Here is a 17,565-nt window from a genome sequence, read left to right as displayed (position 1 = left end):
TTTTCCTCCTCATTTTTATGGCATCAGACATATGTACATGCTCTTAATTGTGAGATGTACTTTTTTAGTAGGATAAAGAAGCATTAGAGGTAATTACAGTAAGTATAGTGCTTTAATATATCTGGGATTTAAAGGCATTATTTATTATAGGAAAGTGGTTATGGCACTGTCTTATGATATACTTGGAGTTAAATTTAATAGGGAAGTAATTTTATTTCCATTTCATATGTCATTTATGTGAATTCCATGTACTAAGAAAGGCAGTTTGGAAAATTAGAATATTGAGGGTTGATACCACTCCAGACTTTTCCCTTTTCCCTGTCCCACTCCACTGCTGCTCCTCAGGCAGTCTGATCTCACGGCACACACTTGACCCTCGGGACTTGGCTGTGAGGTTAACATTGTTTTTCCCTGCTTTTCCTAGGATTTTGGACACATTCCTCCCAGCCATTACTTCTGCTGAGTGCAGGATAGCCATGGATGCAGCTGTGGTGATGGGTAGGGAGGGGGAGTGCTGCCAGTTTCCATTCCCTCATCCCATCCCTCCTGCTGGGATGTGGAGTGCTTTCATGTCTGGGATTGTGGAGGAATAATAGGCTGGGGTAGCCAGGGAAGCTGAGCAGGGAAAAAGAATATAGGTGATGTCCAGTCAAAAAAAATTTCGGGATTAAAATTATTCCAGCTCTACAGAATATTACATTTAACAGTGTAAAGCAGTGTGATCTGATCTGAATTCTCCTAAAATGGCAACATTATACTTGGAGAAGATAGTTCTGAGAGATGATATAAGCTGTGACAGGGTCCCATTTGTCTGCCGTGTATATCTGGGAGTAGGTAGGGAGTTAGGACTGGGAACTTCAGAACTGGTGGTGGGAACCTTCCTGTAAAATCCTGGAATTGATTCTGGTCTCCCCTATTTTGCATGAAGTTCCTAAAGCAGGGCAATACTGGCAGTATAGCCTAAGATAGGGTGAAACTGGAGAAGAGCTCACTGCTGTGTAAGAGTGAATTTATTTTGACTTTTACAGGTTCTGTCAACTTCATGATGCTGTCCAAAAATTTCATTTTTTAATTTAAATACTGAATTTTCATGCAGGTGTGATCTCTCATAGTGTAATCTGTAACTTCTCATATATTTAAGGATTATGTCATTTTGAAGTGCAAGACTGTACCTGCCTTGCAGCTTCTGGGGCTTCTGTAGTTCTGAGCTGTTGGGAATTTATACATCGATAGTTCTGAGCATGCACGGGGGTTCTGAGTTCCTTAAGCACAGTGTTTTACCCGTGAAACCCGAGGCCGTGCGGAGTTCTGTGCAGTAAATAGCCATGGCCCATTACATCCTCGCTGTCAGGGAGGGCTTGCAAGCATTAAAGGGCCTGCAGTGGTTTCAAAGGAAAAGCTCCTTGGCTGCTGCTTGTGCCCAGGGGCACGGGTCTGTGTCTCCATTCTCCCGGGAAGTCTTGTGCTGTCCGATAAGGTGATTTAGTTACTAAAACCTGGCTTTTCCATTCTGCACGAGGAGAGAGGCTCTGTTACCAACATTAGCATATCACAACACTGCACATGCAAAAAATGTGCGTTTTCTTGTCTGTGAGTTACAGCTCCTGGAGAAGCAGCAGAACAGTGGCTCGAGGCTTTGAAGGCTGCTGGCAATATTAGTATTTTCCATGGAGCACAAGCTCCTTAGAGCTCGCCTTTAAACGTGGTTGTAAACTATACTGAGATAATCATCTCTGCGATAGACGCGCTGCTGGGAGGTCTCGTCCTGCAAATTGGCCAAGGAGGGGTGTGAAGTATTCAGTGCTTAACGTGCAGTAGAATTTTATGTTTGCACTTCTAAAGATCTGCCGACTACTCCTGTGAAATTGAAATGACAGAACTCAGACAATTAACAAATCCTTACTCGTTGAAAAAGTTGTTTTGTCATCTGTTTTCACTCTGCGTCTTTTAGCTGAGTAAGATTTCGAATCTGGTACAGGCATACCAGAAATAGTGCTACTCCTGGTAGTTTTAGCACCCAAAGGCCATGAGTAAGGACAGCAGATATTTCTGAGGTTTGTCTGTCCTTCAGGTGACTAATTCAGGCTGCACTCTACTAGGAGAGATAATTAGACTTACTTTTTTAAACTCTAAAATCCCTGCAGTTCGGTACTGAGTGTACAGTTTTTATTTGGTATCAAATCTGCTGTGTATTGCTAAAACTGCGATAGTTCAAGTCAGTGCGATGGAGGAATTGCACCTGAGTGTGACAGCAAGAGGTTCAGAAGAGTTGTTTCATGTTTTTTCAGTTATGTAAATTGATTTTACACCTTTAATGATTCACTTTGTTTCTTGATTGTCGGCATCTGTGGTTAAGTTTTAAAGGATCTCTCAGCGGTGGTGGCAAAGAATGATCGTGCATTCCTCACCCCTGTTCTTGAATATTGAATGCTACAAACAAATGGGTTTGCTTTTATGCTTTTGTGTTGGGTTTGGGTTTTTTTTTTAAATTCAAAGACTGCGTCTGCAGCAAGTAAAGATTAAAGCTACTTGGGCAATATAGGTATTAGCTGAAATAGTTTAATGAAACATGCTACTTTGAAAATTAAAGCTGTTGAAGATACGTTTTGGATAAATGTATTTCCCTATTCTGAGCATGTTGACATTTTATGTTTTTGTAGTGGTGGAAGAAGGATTCTGGGAGAATGGACTTTCGTATGAGTGTAGGACCCTGCTCTTCAAAGCGATTCATAATCTTCTGGAAAGGTAAGAAAAACTCCAGTGCTTTCAAATATTTCATTTTGATACTTAAAATCATACAGGATACCTATAGAGCATTTATATTATTATGGATCTTAAGGTACATTTTTTTTAGATTTAGACCTTGAGTCCAAGAGAACAGGATAGAGATGGATCTCTTGAGTCATTGACTGGTAATTTATCATAAAATGCTGTGCCAACTAATTAAACACTCATACAAGCAATAATGTTGGTACATATTTCTGCTCGGATTTTTGCTAAGGAGCTGTTTTAAAAGCCAAAAAAAAGAGAAGTTTTCACCTTCTCGAGGTGCTGAGAGAGGGGAATTGTAGCTGACCTTTACTGCCTTGATGAAAAAGCTTTGCCAATCATCCTGGTTTCATGCAAGTTACAATTTGACTACATTTGTGCACACTGTTCAGGGTAAAGCTTAACAGTTCCTGGCTCTGATGAGACATATTTTTTATATATATATATATATTTTTATATATATATATATATATAGATGACTTGACTGCAAAGTTATTACACTTACGGCTTTTTCTTCTTAATCCAGCTATCAACTCTTAAGATTACTGAAGATTATCTTGTTCTTAGATCTAGGACATGGCATCTTGGGCTATATAATTTTATTCTTTCCGTTTCTGCAGTTTTTCAGGTCATCGTCACCTTTCTGTATTACATCCTAGTTCTTCTTACAAATTTGGATATCTTCTCAGAATTAAATTGTTATTAGACTATTCCCACTTTCTCTGAGGTTATAATAATAATAATAATAACAACATCAAAATAGAATGCACCTTTGTGTTGCAGTAATTTTGCAGAATGCAGCCTTGGATATTTTTTCTTTCAGAAAATAAGCAAGTGGAAAACACTTTCATCTTGTCTCATTTGGTGTCCTGTTTGCTTTGATGTAGATTTACTGGTAATGAGGTTTGTATTATGTGTCTGAGGCTGTGCTTCCATAGGGTGACCGAGTTACCTGTGTGCATGTCCGCAGGTACAAGGATTAGTTGTTGTATTCCCTGTTTTCTATCCCATCAGTCTCTTTAGGGGATTTTTATAAATGTTGTAGGCTACTTAGAATGAATACAAGTATAAAAATTAAATTCCAAGTCTAGAATGTTCATGAGTTCTTTTGTAGCTTTATAGTGTAAAAGGGAAAATTAATTTGATATGTGTTTATTAATCTGTGGTACCCAGCCAGCTGACTTTTAAGTGTAAAGTAGCTAATTTTATTCTTTGGACCTCTTTAAACTTGTGAAATAATTTTTTTTTTTTAATATAACTTAATTGAAAACAGTTGGCAGAGTCAGCAGACTGTTCTGTCCAGCTGTGACTGGAAAGCCTTTTCCTTTCAGCAGTAGTTGGTGAACACACCTCAGGTGTTTGCCAAGAGCCTCAATTCATGTCATGATAAACTGAAACAATTCATGTCACGATAAGCTGATATGATTCACGTCAGATAAGCTGTTACAACTCGTTCCACAGTACTGTCCCTTGGACATGAGCGCCTTCTCACTGCTTTCCTGATGACAGTTTTTACAGTCTCATAGCTGAATTTACTTGAAGTTAATCACTTTATATATACATATATATATATTTTTTTTTTTTTTTTTGGTCTGCCATACCAAATCTGAACTTAACATCATAATTACTTTATTTAAAGTAATAGCAACATGTGTGCAGACTTTTTTTAAACAGCACTTTAAACTTTCAAGCCCTATTTTACCCGGTGTTTAGGAAAAGCCCCATTAATAAAGCAGAAAGCTCGAAGCCGTTTCTGGCCCATCGGTGCCGGGGCTGGTGCCGGCGGTTGCGGTTTTGTGGGGTTTGGGGTTTATTTCGCGTTTATTTTGCCGGAGGCTGAGGGGGATCGGCCGTGGCGGGAAGGAAATGGCGGGAGGAGGAGCCGTGAGGGGGAGCGGCCCCTCATGGAGGAGCCCGAGGGACCTGTGGGGACAACACGGGGCAGGAAGGGAGGAGAATCGTCTGCTTTCGCCTAACCCTGGCAAAGGCAAGAAAAAAGACCTACACAACTGATTGGGGGGGGATATTTTGGTTGTGGGTTTTTTTTTCCTTTTTTTTTCCCCCTCACTACCCACACTAATGAGCAGTTTATGTAAATTGGCAATATAGAAAACATTACAAGATCTGAGGGGTGACTACTCAAAATATTACGGTGTCGTTTCGTAACAATTGGTGTGCCCTTGGCAGGTCATTTTTTCATGGAAAAATCAGAAATACAGGAGGTCAGGTGCCAGTGAAGTGCTGGAACAGCTGCACTGCTGAGGGAGGGATCGCCCAGCCCTGAGGAGGGAGAGGAGCCCGGGCCTGCGGGGTGTTTCATGTCCTTATATCATTAAATAACTGCTTTTTATGACCTTTTATTGGCTTTTTTTTTACACAAGTCCATTGTTACAGCTCACTGTGAAAGACTAGTTACCTTTAGTGCTTATACAGCAAAAATAACCATGCTATCATTGACTGCCCACCCGGCCGCATCTGAGATCCATGCTGCTGCAGGCATGGCTCTGATTTTATATGGGATTATTCTTTAAATAACCCATGATTTAGTTTAGCATGGAGGGTTGACTGATTTTTAAGGACAAATCTTCCCATGAAGACTTTTTTTCTAAGAAAGCAGCATTAGTTTGAGGCAGTTAAACCTGCTGTGGTGAGACACAGTGATGTGACACACGGCATTGAACTGTGTGTGATGGGAAGAGTTTATTACATTTTTTTGTTACTACAGATTATTTTCTTTAAGGATCTGATGTAAACTTCACAGACTTCCTTTTGTTTGTATAAAACATGCTGGTACTGACAGACTCTCTGATAGCAAATATTTCCTAGGGAAATAGTTGCTGAAGCTTTCCCCCCCCACTATCAATGTCTTTAGATCTCTGCTGGCTTAGCTTTCATATTCAGTTTAAGGTATTGGTTATTCAACTGAACTGGTTTCTTTTTTGCTTTAGTTGAGAAAGTGCTGATAGAATTTTCTTCAGCTTTAACTTTGGAAAACCCTGCTGAGTTTATACAGAAAAATTAGGAGCATATTAGTATCTATGTTGTCAGTTGTCCATTTCCTATCTGTGTCTTCTAGGTATGCTTTTGAAGTGCAGATCACACAACTTTTCTGAACCTTGCAGAATGTACTTGCACAGAAAGTTTCATGTGATTTTAAATTTTTTTCCCTTTGTTTTGGTTAATCTCTAGCAGCTGCTATAAACTATTGGAAAACTTAGAAGGGTGGAAAAATCCATTTCTTTCATCTAAATAAAAAATAATGAATAGATGTGAAATGCATGGGCAAGGCTTGCATATTACTTGTAATAGCAAGTAATAGCTTGTAATAGCAACAAGTAACCAGTTTTTCAGATTTTTTGAAGCATATTATTTACCTTAGTGAAAAATATGCCTTAATTATGAATTTCTGTGTGTGGTCCCATGGGCAGCATGTTTGAGTACATGTTTAATGTATGAGGCGTATTCAGGGTTGGCAAATTGCGTCTGTGATTCATCTGTACAGGTGGACCTAGAAAGGCATCAGGCACTCCCTAACCTGTCCATTTGAATTGGGTATTGATCTCTTCGGGTCCTCACTGTTGTTGTTTTTTTTTTTTTTAGAGGGGAATATGCAGTTTCTAAAAAGAAACGGTGGGCTTTCAAAGGGGCCACAGAAAATGGAACTTACTGCTCTAATTTTGGTGATGTGGGAGTATATTTGGTGGAGTGAGGTTTTCTGACAGAGGAAGCAGTAATTATGAGAGTTTCAGCACCTGAAATCATGCTGGGGATCATGTGAAGGGAAAATTGAATCATTGTTAATATTTCCGTAATACAATTTTCTGTCATTCCTATACTATACCACATACATGCCAAAAATAAAGGAATGCATATTCTTTATTGTCTGAAATCTGAAATAGAAAAGAATCAGTACTAATGAATGGCTTTTGTTCAAGAAGAGGAGTGAGAAAAATAGAATGATAGATCATTCAGCAAAAAGAGTAGCACAGAGTGGAAAAGATTGTGGCAAAGATGAAGGGAAAATGCACGTGTGAAGTTCAGCATCAGTGACAGTGTCATGAGATGGGACAGGGATTCTCTGTGAGTGATGTGGGAAAACAGAAAGTGGAACCCAAAAGCTACAAACTTTTATTTCAATCTGATGGAAATTCAGCTGCCTAATCCCTCAGTGTCACTGTCTTCAAAGATTCCTTTTAATTACACTTTCAGATGTAACTAGTAATTGTTGCTGTAATTGTTTTCTAGATGCCTGATGGATAAAAACTTCGTAAGAATTGGGAAATGGTTCATAAGGCCCTATGACAAGGATGAGAAGCCTGTTAACAAAAGGTAAGGAGATCTCTACATCAAGTCCTGCTCCTGTCAGTGTTGTGTATTGTGTGATGGTAATTTGATGCTGCATTTTGGTGGTAGTTTTCCCACTTTTTTTGCCATGTAACAAGTGAAAACACAGACACTGTGTTCACATCAGTAACACATAGAAAGCAATTAGGTAAGTTTTCAGGCCTTGTTACAATAATTTAAGATAAGAAGGCGAGGTTGATGTTTATCCATTAGCCCCACAGAAATGTCACATTTATTAATATCTTTTGAGCAGCATCTGCCTGTTCCTCTCATTATACAGCAGAATTGCAGGCAGTTACAGTGAATAATTTCAATTTCTGGACACTAAACCGCAACCTGACATTTTAAGCAGTAAAATAAGTAGTCCATAGATTTCCTGATTTATTTTCTTTAAAGATGCCACCCTCGATACACAGCTTTCCCTGCTCAGGCAGGCTGACAAATCAGACCTATAGGAGTGATTAATGTGCTTCTCCCACAGCAACACAGCCATGGAACGGGGTAGCTGGCTCCACTGCTCGCTGCTATTTCCTCTCTGAGCTCTAAAGGTTACAATGTTCTCAGATCTTCTGGTACTTGCATTTATAGTCATCCGCTAAACAAGTTCTGTCAAAAATAATCTGAGTTAAGCTGAAACACAGATTTTCTAACGGGAATCATTTTGACAGAACTGGGTTAGGAAGTGACTAAACACGCAGTTATGCTGGGAGATTTGAAGGTAATGAGCAGTGGAGATGAAGTGGGGTGGCAACTTCTTCATCCATCCAGCATAGCTGCAGTCACCTGGCATCTGATGGCAGGGTGGGGACAGGTGGAAATCATCTTGCACATCAGACCTGTCTTCTCCCTCTTGTCGTGGTCTCACTGCAAGGTTTAGCTGCAGAAATGTTACAGTGCAATGCTACAAACCATTGGCTTTCTTCTGTAGCAGACTTGGTGCAAACCAGCTGCTTACAAACAGCATTTGGTTTTGAGAGAATGCAGGAATTAAAGATGGATTTGTCTCCTTTCTAAAACCTGAAAGTGTTAATGTAGCATGGAGTTATCTGTTTTGTTACTGTTTACTTTGTGGCTGACACTGTGTGTGTGTAACCTTTGATTTCACATCGATCCCATGGCAAGGAGCCATGGAAAGGTCCAGGTTTTTCCGTACCTTCCTTTATCCTGGCTGTGCATAACCACCTTTCTCCCTTGTGTTTTCTCTGCTGCTTTTCTGATCATACCAACATCAGCTTAATTTTCTGGAAGATTAATTCCCTAAAGTGACGTAAGTAGGGGTCAATTCCAGTTTCTGGAAAAGAGAGGTAGCTCCTTTCAGCAAAAGCTGTTTGTTTTATCCACGTCACTGGAGCCTGAGTGCTCAGATTAAATGTGCTTGTGAGTCTCCTGCCTGTTCCTGGTGTGTATCAATTTAATAAATTAAGCATGTGATACAGTAGATGATGTCTGTCAAAAACAGCAGCAGCACTGGCGTGGGAGGTAATATCACCTTAGAATTCTGACAGATTAATAAGTCCCATGTCTGATTTACATGTGTGGAACGCCAAATCAACCTGCACAGTGAGGGCTCTGTAGGGGATAGTTGCATTTGTAAACAGAAGTGCAGTCTGCACATAAAGAAATCTGGCCTGGAAGATGTCACAAAACCTGAGTTCATGTTGAACTCTGTTTGTGTTTGAAGTATTCCATGTGTAAATCTGACATTGAGGATTTTAGGGTTGGAGGGTGCACTGTTGATTTGAAGAAGATAATGTTTGTTGTTGTTTGGGGGGGTGTTGGTTTCTCTGTTTATTTTTATAAAGTTCTTGTCACTATAAATCCTTTGGATATGCACAATTTCAAAAGTGTTTATTTGGCAATAATAATTACATCTAATTTGAAATAGGTTTTGTGTTGTTTCAGGTTGTTAATTTTTTTCTATAAATGTATCATTGAATTAACTAATCTTACTGGAAGATTGCAGTAAAGACTGCAAAAGTGGACAGTAGAGTCAATTGTGCACAGTAGCAACAAGTAGCAGGAAGCTTTGGGGACTAATCTGTCCAGACACCTCTTATTTAATCTTTTAAGCTTTCTTTCTCAGCATAGCACAAAAAGCTATCTTCACAAATTGATTTATGTTAATTCCAGATAAATTCTTTGTGGAGCTCTTGCACTAACAGCAGGTTGTTCTAGATAAAGCAATAAGGAACAGTTGCAGGAAGAAGAGGCCAACTGAGGGTGTTTTAGGTATTTTAACATAAAACCTTCATAACAAAAAAAAAAAGACATTTTAAAACATATTACTTAAAGCCGTGTTATTATATAAAGTAATAGAAATAAGTTGCATGTTTGTACAGTGATCAGAGGGAACAGGCAATCCCTGTTGAAAACACCTGCACTGTTCTCCATGAGTGTGGAAAGAGATCTGGATGGATATATCCCCCCCCCTTGAATGATGGAAACCAGCAGGTGTCATTCTGCTAAAGAAATAGAAGCATCTCAAAAATCTGCTTTTGTACTTTTTAACTTGTGGCAGAGTTACTCATCTCAAATTTCCAATGGCCAGAGTTACTAACGCCATTTCAGGAATACACTGAGAAGTCCTGGGCTGGGTATAAATGAACAGGGAAGGAGTTAAGAGTCACGGTCTGGCTTTCAAGGAGTAAATTCCTTCAGGGCCTGTGGTTTTTGTGAATGGCATTAAAGGAGAAGGGAGGGAGGGCTGTGATTTCAGAATGAAGTCAAAGATGAAGTGGAGCATGGCAGTGGCCGTGACCTACTTATGCTGAGATGTGAGAGGGAGGCCTAAGAACAATAGAGAGCCTGGCCTGCCTTTCCAGGCCGTGCTGAGAACTGAGTGCAGGATGAGCTTTCCTGCTCTTCCAGGAGGGCTGAGGAAACAGCAGAGGGAGTTGCAGACAGATCACTGTATGCTTGTGTTTTGTTTTGCTCTCAGTGCAGACCAGATGCTTTTCACAGGAAATTTAGTGCAGAACTTGTGGGTTTCCTTTCCCAAGTATCTTCAGTATTATGTGTCACTTCCTAAATAATTCTACACATTTTACTGTCATACTACAGCAGTGTGTTTAAAATAGGTTTCACGCTACTGACAGGAAATGGCAAACTTGATAGTTTTTCTACACAGCTTTCTAAAGGAGATCTGTATGTTTGGAGTTCACAGAACTTGTCTGATCCAAGGCATTGGTAGTGCTTTCACTGTGGGATGAAAATTCATTCTCACAGTCTATACGGGATTTTTTTTGTTTGTTTTGAAAGCACCACAATGAAGTGTTAAACAACTTACTGAAAAAAATAATGACCGTGTTATGTAAGAATGTTTGCTGTTTGTTTTAGTGATTGTTTTCTTGGTGTGTAGGAAATTGGGGGAAAATCAGTTTGTTTTGAACTGTATGAACAGCTTAAGTTGTTAAACTGTTTTTAATTAAATTCAATGTAAAGAACACGTGAAAAAATAATCGTTGCTTTTTGTAGATTAAATAATTTATGGGTCTTCCCCTCTTCCAGAAGTGTGCTGGGGTTTTTTAGCCTTAAGAAGAAAACTACTCCATCAGTAGAATATTTAGAATTAGAGCTCGTTACTCGGTGAGAAGGCTGACAGGTAGGAATGGGGTTTAGGCAGCCCCAGTGCCCTCTGTGAACCAGCATGGATGGGGCAGGGGGATTGCAGTCAGGCTGCAGGGATGTGCAACTCATGGATTGCAGTTCCCAAACAGGTTTCTGGCTGTCACTGTCCCATACTGACAATCTCATGCGATGTGCTGGAACACAGAAATCTCTGAGTTACGAGTGCATGGGTATCTCAATAAATACCCAGAGCATTCCCAGGTCAGCCCTCCTCCTGTAGATCTAATCCAGGAACTTTTCCCTTTGTAACAGAGCTCAGTCAGTGCATCCACAGCCAGTTTTGCTCAATAGCTGTGTTCACTTCTCTGTGAGCATCAAAACTGGACATTAAGCAGTGCCATCAAAACCTGAAGACTGCAGACACTGCTTCCTCTCTCAGATCCTTGAAATCATCATTGCCTTCAATTTCTTGGGAGTAGCCATACGACTCATCTGAGGAATACCTAAATCAGAGCTGACACTGAGCATTGTTGAGAGCTGCATTTGCTTTGTGCCATGCCAGGAGCTCCTGCCAGTCAGGTCAGTGTCTTCACATGCAAACATCAAGTTTGGGAAGCCCTGGAGAGGAACTGCTGTGCCAGGAGCAGTTGAGAACTACTGGAAGCACTGGAGCACCTTGGCTGAATCCCACAGGGAGCTTTGCTCCTGGCACAGATAATGTCTTCTGGCAAATGGCACTCAGGTGTTTCATTATGTGGTGACATAGTGCAGTAAAAGCACAGTAAAATAAGTTGAAGTGATTTGTTTAAATTTTTATGAAGATTTGAATTCCTCAGCTGAAAAAAAGTAACTGCTTGTGCATGTACAGTTTGCTGTGATGCAGCGAGGTTTTATTTCCTTGACTTTGAGAAAAAGAAGTCTTATAAATTATTTTAATTCTGCGCATTTGTGTACTTGTATTTTAACCATCTTAAAAAATTCAGTAATGTGATCGTATATGTTTCTTGAAAATGGTGTCTAGTGATGCTATAGTAATATATATGTACAGTATTGCCAACACCATTATAAATGAGGAAAGACTAGGCAGGAAAATAATAAAAATCAATCTGACTTCATTTTAAATAATGTGTTCTTATTCATGACTTGTCAAAATAAATGTGATAGAAATACGGAGTAATAAGAAATACCGTGTATTTCCCAATAATTCTTCCTACCTCTGTAAAAATAAGATTTTCTATTTCAGTTTAAGAGGCTTAGTTCCCAGAGAAATATTTTCATATTTTCTAGATTTAAGTTCTGAAATGTTATGCTCATCTTTGCTGAGTTTCTTCTGAGGATTACTTATGGTTTCAGTAAAACCATACACCAAGCTGGTGTGTTATATCTGTGGCTGGTGTTATTTTAATTGGTAATCTTGTATGCGCTAAAGCTGAATTAACTCTTACTTACTCTGAAATATTGTGTAGTGTACCCAATGTAATATGGGCTGCATTCATATTTTAACAGAAGGAATAGTTCTAAAATAGAGATTTTGAAATAAGTGTTTTCACATGCATTTTTCAGGCAAAAGGTGGAAGTATATCAAGGTGTTCTTGATATCAACATGCTTATGTTTATAGACTTTTTCAAGCAATTTAATACCATTTAATTCAAGTATATTAATCTAATACCACTAATTAATATGTATTTATGTTTTATAGGCAAAACAGCAAAATATTATTAACAGCTTAGGGTTACTTAAGGATACTATTAAGATGGTCTGGGAAAATGCTATTCAAGCAATACCTTTTTAATAACTATTATCTATGCTTATACATGCTCCTGGTAGTCTTGGATTATTTTGTGTATTCATATTCCTGGAATCTTGTATGTAAAATTCTTGATTGAAAATGTTAGCACACTGCGTAGGAAAAAAGCATTTTGGACTAAAAGTCTCAATGTTCATGTGCTTTATCACCAAAGTAACTTCTACATAAGCTATAAATTAAGGGGTATTTGTTTTCAGTTGTCTTTTTATTAGTTTTTTAATAAGGAAAATACTAAACCAGTATTTTCCAAAAGCTAGTAAGAACCGTGCTCGAGCATGCTGTAAAATTCTCGTTGTGACCCAGTTTGCAGCGGCTGTGCCCAGCCGTGCATCGGGGCGTGGGGCCGGGCTTTGTGTGGTGTCCTTCGGGAATGGAACCGAGCAGCTGGAGCCGGGGCAGGGACAGCTCCCACCGAGGGCTGCCGGCCCCAGCCTGAGGGCCCGGCCTTTTCATCTCCTTTCCTGCCTAAAACCATTAAAAACACAGTGGCAAAGCAACCACAGGCGCCGATTCTTGAGATTCCTTGCCCCTTGCCAATCAGGATAACATCCTGGGAACAATAGAAGGTCTCCCTGCATGGGGTCATTGGTGAGATGTCGCTGGAGCTGTGCTTCCAGTTTGCTGCATATCCCCACTTCAGCCAATTCAGGTGATGCTGTGCAGTGTCTTACCCTGCTGTTTGCTGAGGGCATGGACCTGAGCCAGCCAGCTCAGCTGAAGCAGCATGGGTCATGGTGGGTGTGCTGGGGACTGTTCAGTCCTGTCATAGCTTCTGTTTTGGTGGTAGAAGTGAGGTAGAAATTGCTTCTTCACAAGTGCGCCCTTGTGTTGTTAAGAGAGGTTCTGTTACTGCAGTGACCTCCTTGTCTGGGTGCAGCACTCTCTCAGTGCTGCTGCTGCAGCTGATGGGGCACTTGCACAGTGTGTTTGGAGTGCCTGTGTGTCTCTGGCAGCCAGCAGGCAGATCGGGGTCCCTCCTGTCACACAGGAATTCCCAGCCTGAGGCAGCAGGGTGTGCAGCAGGATGGGTACTCACAGAATAATCTGGTGTGGCAGTCCTGTAAAAGCATCTCTGTAAACTCCAGCTGTTTGGCTCCTTTGTGAGCTTCTGGTACAGGAGACAGATACCCCTGACCAACATCCACGAGTCTGAAATGAATTGGTAGCACAATTCTCATCCCTTTCTGTCCTGAGAAGGAAGAATTCCATTGTGCCTGCTGCTTCCAAAGGCACCCTGTATTCCTTGGGTTGTGCTTGAGCCAGGACAGACATTCAGGGTGCTGTCACAGAGTATCACAATCTGATTTTTGTGAGGTGCCTGAGACTTTGGATTGCCTTTTTCCCTCTGAAATACTCGGAATCCATCTATTTTCAGTGTGTGTTTGTAACTACCACCTCCTTGCAGGATTCTGAGGAAGCCAGGATATACAGGATATGTGTGTTAGGGTATATGTTTTCATGTGTTTCCCCTTTTACCATTTGGGGGGATGTGCTGGCACATACTTCTGTGATTCCAGTTTATAATGCAGAAGAGTTGTCTCTACAGTTTTGAAGTTAAGGATCTTTTTTACTGATTTAATTAATGTAAATTTACAAATATATAAAGCTGATCTAGTAATCTTTAACTTCTGGATATTGTAAAACCTTCTCTTGTAGTTATTTTTTCTGGGCAACATTATTTAAATACACAAATATTTTTATATATATGTAAGGTTACTGGAATGCCTATATATTGTCATTATTTAATGTAATTGAGAGATTATTTTCGCACTTTTATAACTTTTAAAAAATATAGTTATTTAAACGACTGAAATGCTTTGGACAAGGAGTATACAAAAGGCAGGTAGTTCAAGTAGAGTTGCCTATTTCTCTGTTTCTTTTCTTTTTCATGCCTTATTTTTATTTGCATAGTTTAGAAGTGACTGAGTATCTTCATGAAGTGTTTTTGGATACATTTGTGTCAGATACTTGAACTTCAGTAATTATATATGAAGCCTGGCTTAATCAGGACTTGGTGACCAATTAGTGCAGTCCCACTAAAGTTTAAGCTCCTTTTCTCATTATACACTCAGTACTGGCACTGTGTGTAAAGGATAAACTAAGTGCCCCTGATGTGCTGTTAATGAGATTTGTCAGGGCTCCCAGTTGCACTGTCTGCCAAACACAAGTGTTGTCACTTACTGTATCAGTAATGAATTGACTTAAGGGCTTCTGTAGATATTTAGAGGGCCTTAGAGTTGCAACGGATTTAAGTATTCCGAACAAATTGTGGGTGCACTGGAGCTCTGCTCCCTGGGCTGCAGGGACCTCCAGGAGCAACAGAGAATGGCTTGCCTGGGTGTCTGAAAATCAGGCTGCATTTGGGCATTAGACTGATTTAAAACCCTTGTATATGGCCTTGTGAGTTCTGCAAAAATAGTGGCACTACGGGGTTTATTTTCAGTCCAATTTAGAAGTAAATACACTTCCTTATATTCACAAACAAAATTGGTGCCCAAAGCAAAAGAAAATCTTAAATCTCTCTCCAAAAATAAGAGAGAAAACTTCAGTTGAAAACAATTCCATTGAGTTATTTCTGTCAACAATAATAGCTTTTTCATTTATTTTTCTGACAGTTTTATACCTCTTTAAAATAACTTAATCTTGAAATAAATTTTTGTTTCATAACAGTTATGTAGGTTATTTATTCTCGAAGTCTGTTTTCTGAGACTTGTTCCCTTAAAAATTTTTGCAAACCCTTATTTTCTGAAGACTCAAACTGAAATGGCAACAGGGGAATGGTTTTAAACTGAAAGAGAGTAGGTTTAAATGAAATGTTAGGAAGAAATTGTTCCCTGGGAGGGTGGAGAGGCCTGGCACAGGGTGCCCAGAGAAGCTGTGGCTGCCCCTGGATCCCTGGAATTGTCCAAGACCAGGCTGGACAGGGCTTGGAGCATCCTGGGATAGTGGAAGGTGTCCCTGCCCGTGGCAGAGAGTGGAACAAGTCCTTTAAATACTGCAAAATAATGTAATTTTTGTGCAATACCACATGATCCATTAGGTGTTGTGGAACCAGGTCTCTTCTTTAAGAAATCCTCAAATGATAGGATATAAATGGACTATTTTGTGACTGCTAGGCAGAAAAAAATGTTTTGGAAACGCTTATTTTTAAACACTAATTGTCTGGAACATTTATAAAGTTGAGCAAAAGCTGTATTAATCTCCTGAATGCTTGTAGTGTTTTAACTTACTAAAAGGTCAGATTCAGGATAATGGCACGGCTTTAAAGTAGCTTTGGTATAAATTTACTGCTGGTTTAGAAGACAGCAAACTTGAATGAATATATCCTGTATAATCTAAATAAGGCTATATAAACCAATTCTTCTGGGTGGGCCTATAACACAAACCAACCTGTATGTGAGCAATGAATAGGGAGCTGTAGGCCAGCCTTCCCAAGGCTGAAGTGAACATTGCAGAGGACCAATCTGCTGATACAAATAATTATACAGCAGATTCATCTTAAAATGGATCACCATTTGTGAACTCTCTTGGCAACTGAGAAAGCAAAATTCTGAATTATGGTTCCAGTCTGTTGGTGAGAGGACAGGAGTAATGCTCACTGCTTCTCCCTTCTGTTTGCTTCCAGTGGCTTGTTCTCTTCTCCTGCATAATCACTGTAACCAAACTCTGTCCTGAGCTCAGCAATATTTATTTTTAAACCTGCCTAGAACAGGAGGAGCTGCAGTTGGAGCAGTTATGTTTGGTGGGACAAACTGAGTAGAGTTGGATTAGTAAAGCACATTAAGAAGCCACTGGCTGTTACTCTTGGGATGCTCGCTCTGAGTTGTAGCAAGAAGTACTGACTGGTGACAGGGCTTTTACTTTTCCTCTTTGAGAAATCTCATATGGTTAAAAATTGCTTTTTCACTGGAAAGAGTGGGGCAGGATGGGGAAGGAGGGAGAGGTTCTGCGTGATCCATTGCTGCCATACCTCCCTCAAACTGGGAGTTTGGGGCGAATTGTTGAAACATTTTGCCCTTTGAGGGCAAACATTGAGAAAAAAGCCTCTTCTCCTCCTGCTCAGAGTTGCAGAGCACACCTTGTTCCTTCAATGTGAACTCTGCACAAATTATGTGTGGCCTGAGCCAGGGGCAGGGTGAGGAACATGTGTGGAGCAGGTCCTTTGTCAATCATGAATGCTGGGCAACCCTCAAGTGCTCTCACTTGGGCAGAGAAGTGACTTTATATGCTTGGAGTGTGTGCACTTAGGAAGTTGAGAAATCCTGGACAAGTGACTGGATAACATTTTGGAAACAAGAACTGGACTCTCTAGCAGTATGTGGGTCTGAGCTGTCTGGATTCCCTCAAGGTAGGACAGACCCACATGTGGGCAGTCCTCTGCTTCACGGTCATGGCACAGTGTGTTTATGTCAAGTTTTCTTTCTGAAAAATCAATAAGCATAAAATGTAGCTGTAATAAATCAGACTGCATTTAGTCTCTCAATTCTACCCTGATAATAAAGCTAAGAGTGGGTAATTCCTAAGGAGCAGACCTTTTTTCCAGGTGCCCAGCAAAATACTTGTCCAGCGTTGCCAAACTAACTTTGCCGATACTGTGCTTGATGCTGCCATCTACTGCCATCAGGGCTGGTGATGCAGCAGGGTTCAGCCCGTGGCTTTTCTCTGTGCCAAAACGTGTGGTCCTGACTCCTCTGCTGTAATGACACCTCTGCAGATTTGCTGTTACAGGGCTTGGATGTGGATACTGTTCTTGAGGATGAGAAGTACTACTTCTGAACTAGCTTATGTGTGTTACAGAGGGTTTGCAGTACACAGGGAAGAGGCTCTCTACATCCTGACACTGTGTGGGTAGAGTTGCCTCAGTATTTTGGTCAGGGTTCATTGGCCCAGAGAATTGCAGATGAAGTATCCTGTGATCCCAGGCCATGCCTGTTGGCAGTGCCGTTTGATCCTTGGTGATCTATAAGGAAAAACCCAACAGGAATTCCTCATGCATCACTGGATTTAGCAATGCCCATGTGAAACTCTCCTGTGTGAGACTTGCAAGATACTTTCTTCCTGCAGGAGTAGACTTTCC

The 17,565-nt window shown here is 40.3% G+C and overlaps 1 protein-coding gene across 1 annotated transcript in view; it reads left to right on the top strand.

The window, feature by feature from the left end:
- The first annotated feature begins 476 nt into the window (after positions 1-476).
- Positions 477-17,565, top strand: part of MED13L (mediator complex subunit 13L) — a 92,297-nt gene continuing 75,208 nt past the window's right edge. The window contains exons 1-3 of the mRNA XM_042031119.1: positions 477-498; positions 2,661-2,745; positions 7,015-7,098. Coding sequence (XP_041887053.1) covers positions 477-498; positions 2,661-2,745; positions 7,015-7,098 — 191 coding nt within the window. The remainder of the gene's footprint in view (positions 499-2,660; positions 2,746-7,014; positions 7,099-17,565) is intronic.

This window comes from Corvus kubaryi, unplaced genomic scaffold, assembly GCF_017639235.1.
Source record: "Corvus kubaryi isolate FWS band 111438036 unplaced genomic scaffold, C.kubaryi_AGA036_p1.0 37337, whole genome shotgun sequence".
In the NCBI taxonomy this organism is placed as follows: Eukaryota; Metazoa; Chordata; class Aves; order Passeriformes; family Corvidae; genus Corvus; species Corvus kubaryi.
The sequence above is the reverse complement of the archived record's forward strand: the minus strand, read 5'-3'. Positions and strand labels throughout refer to the sequence as shown.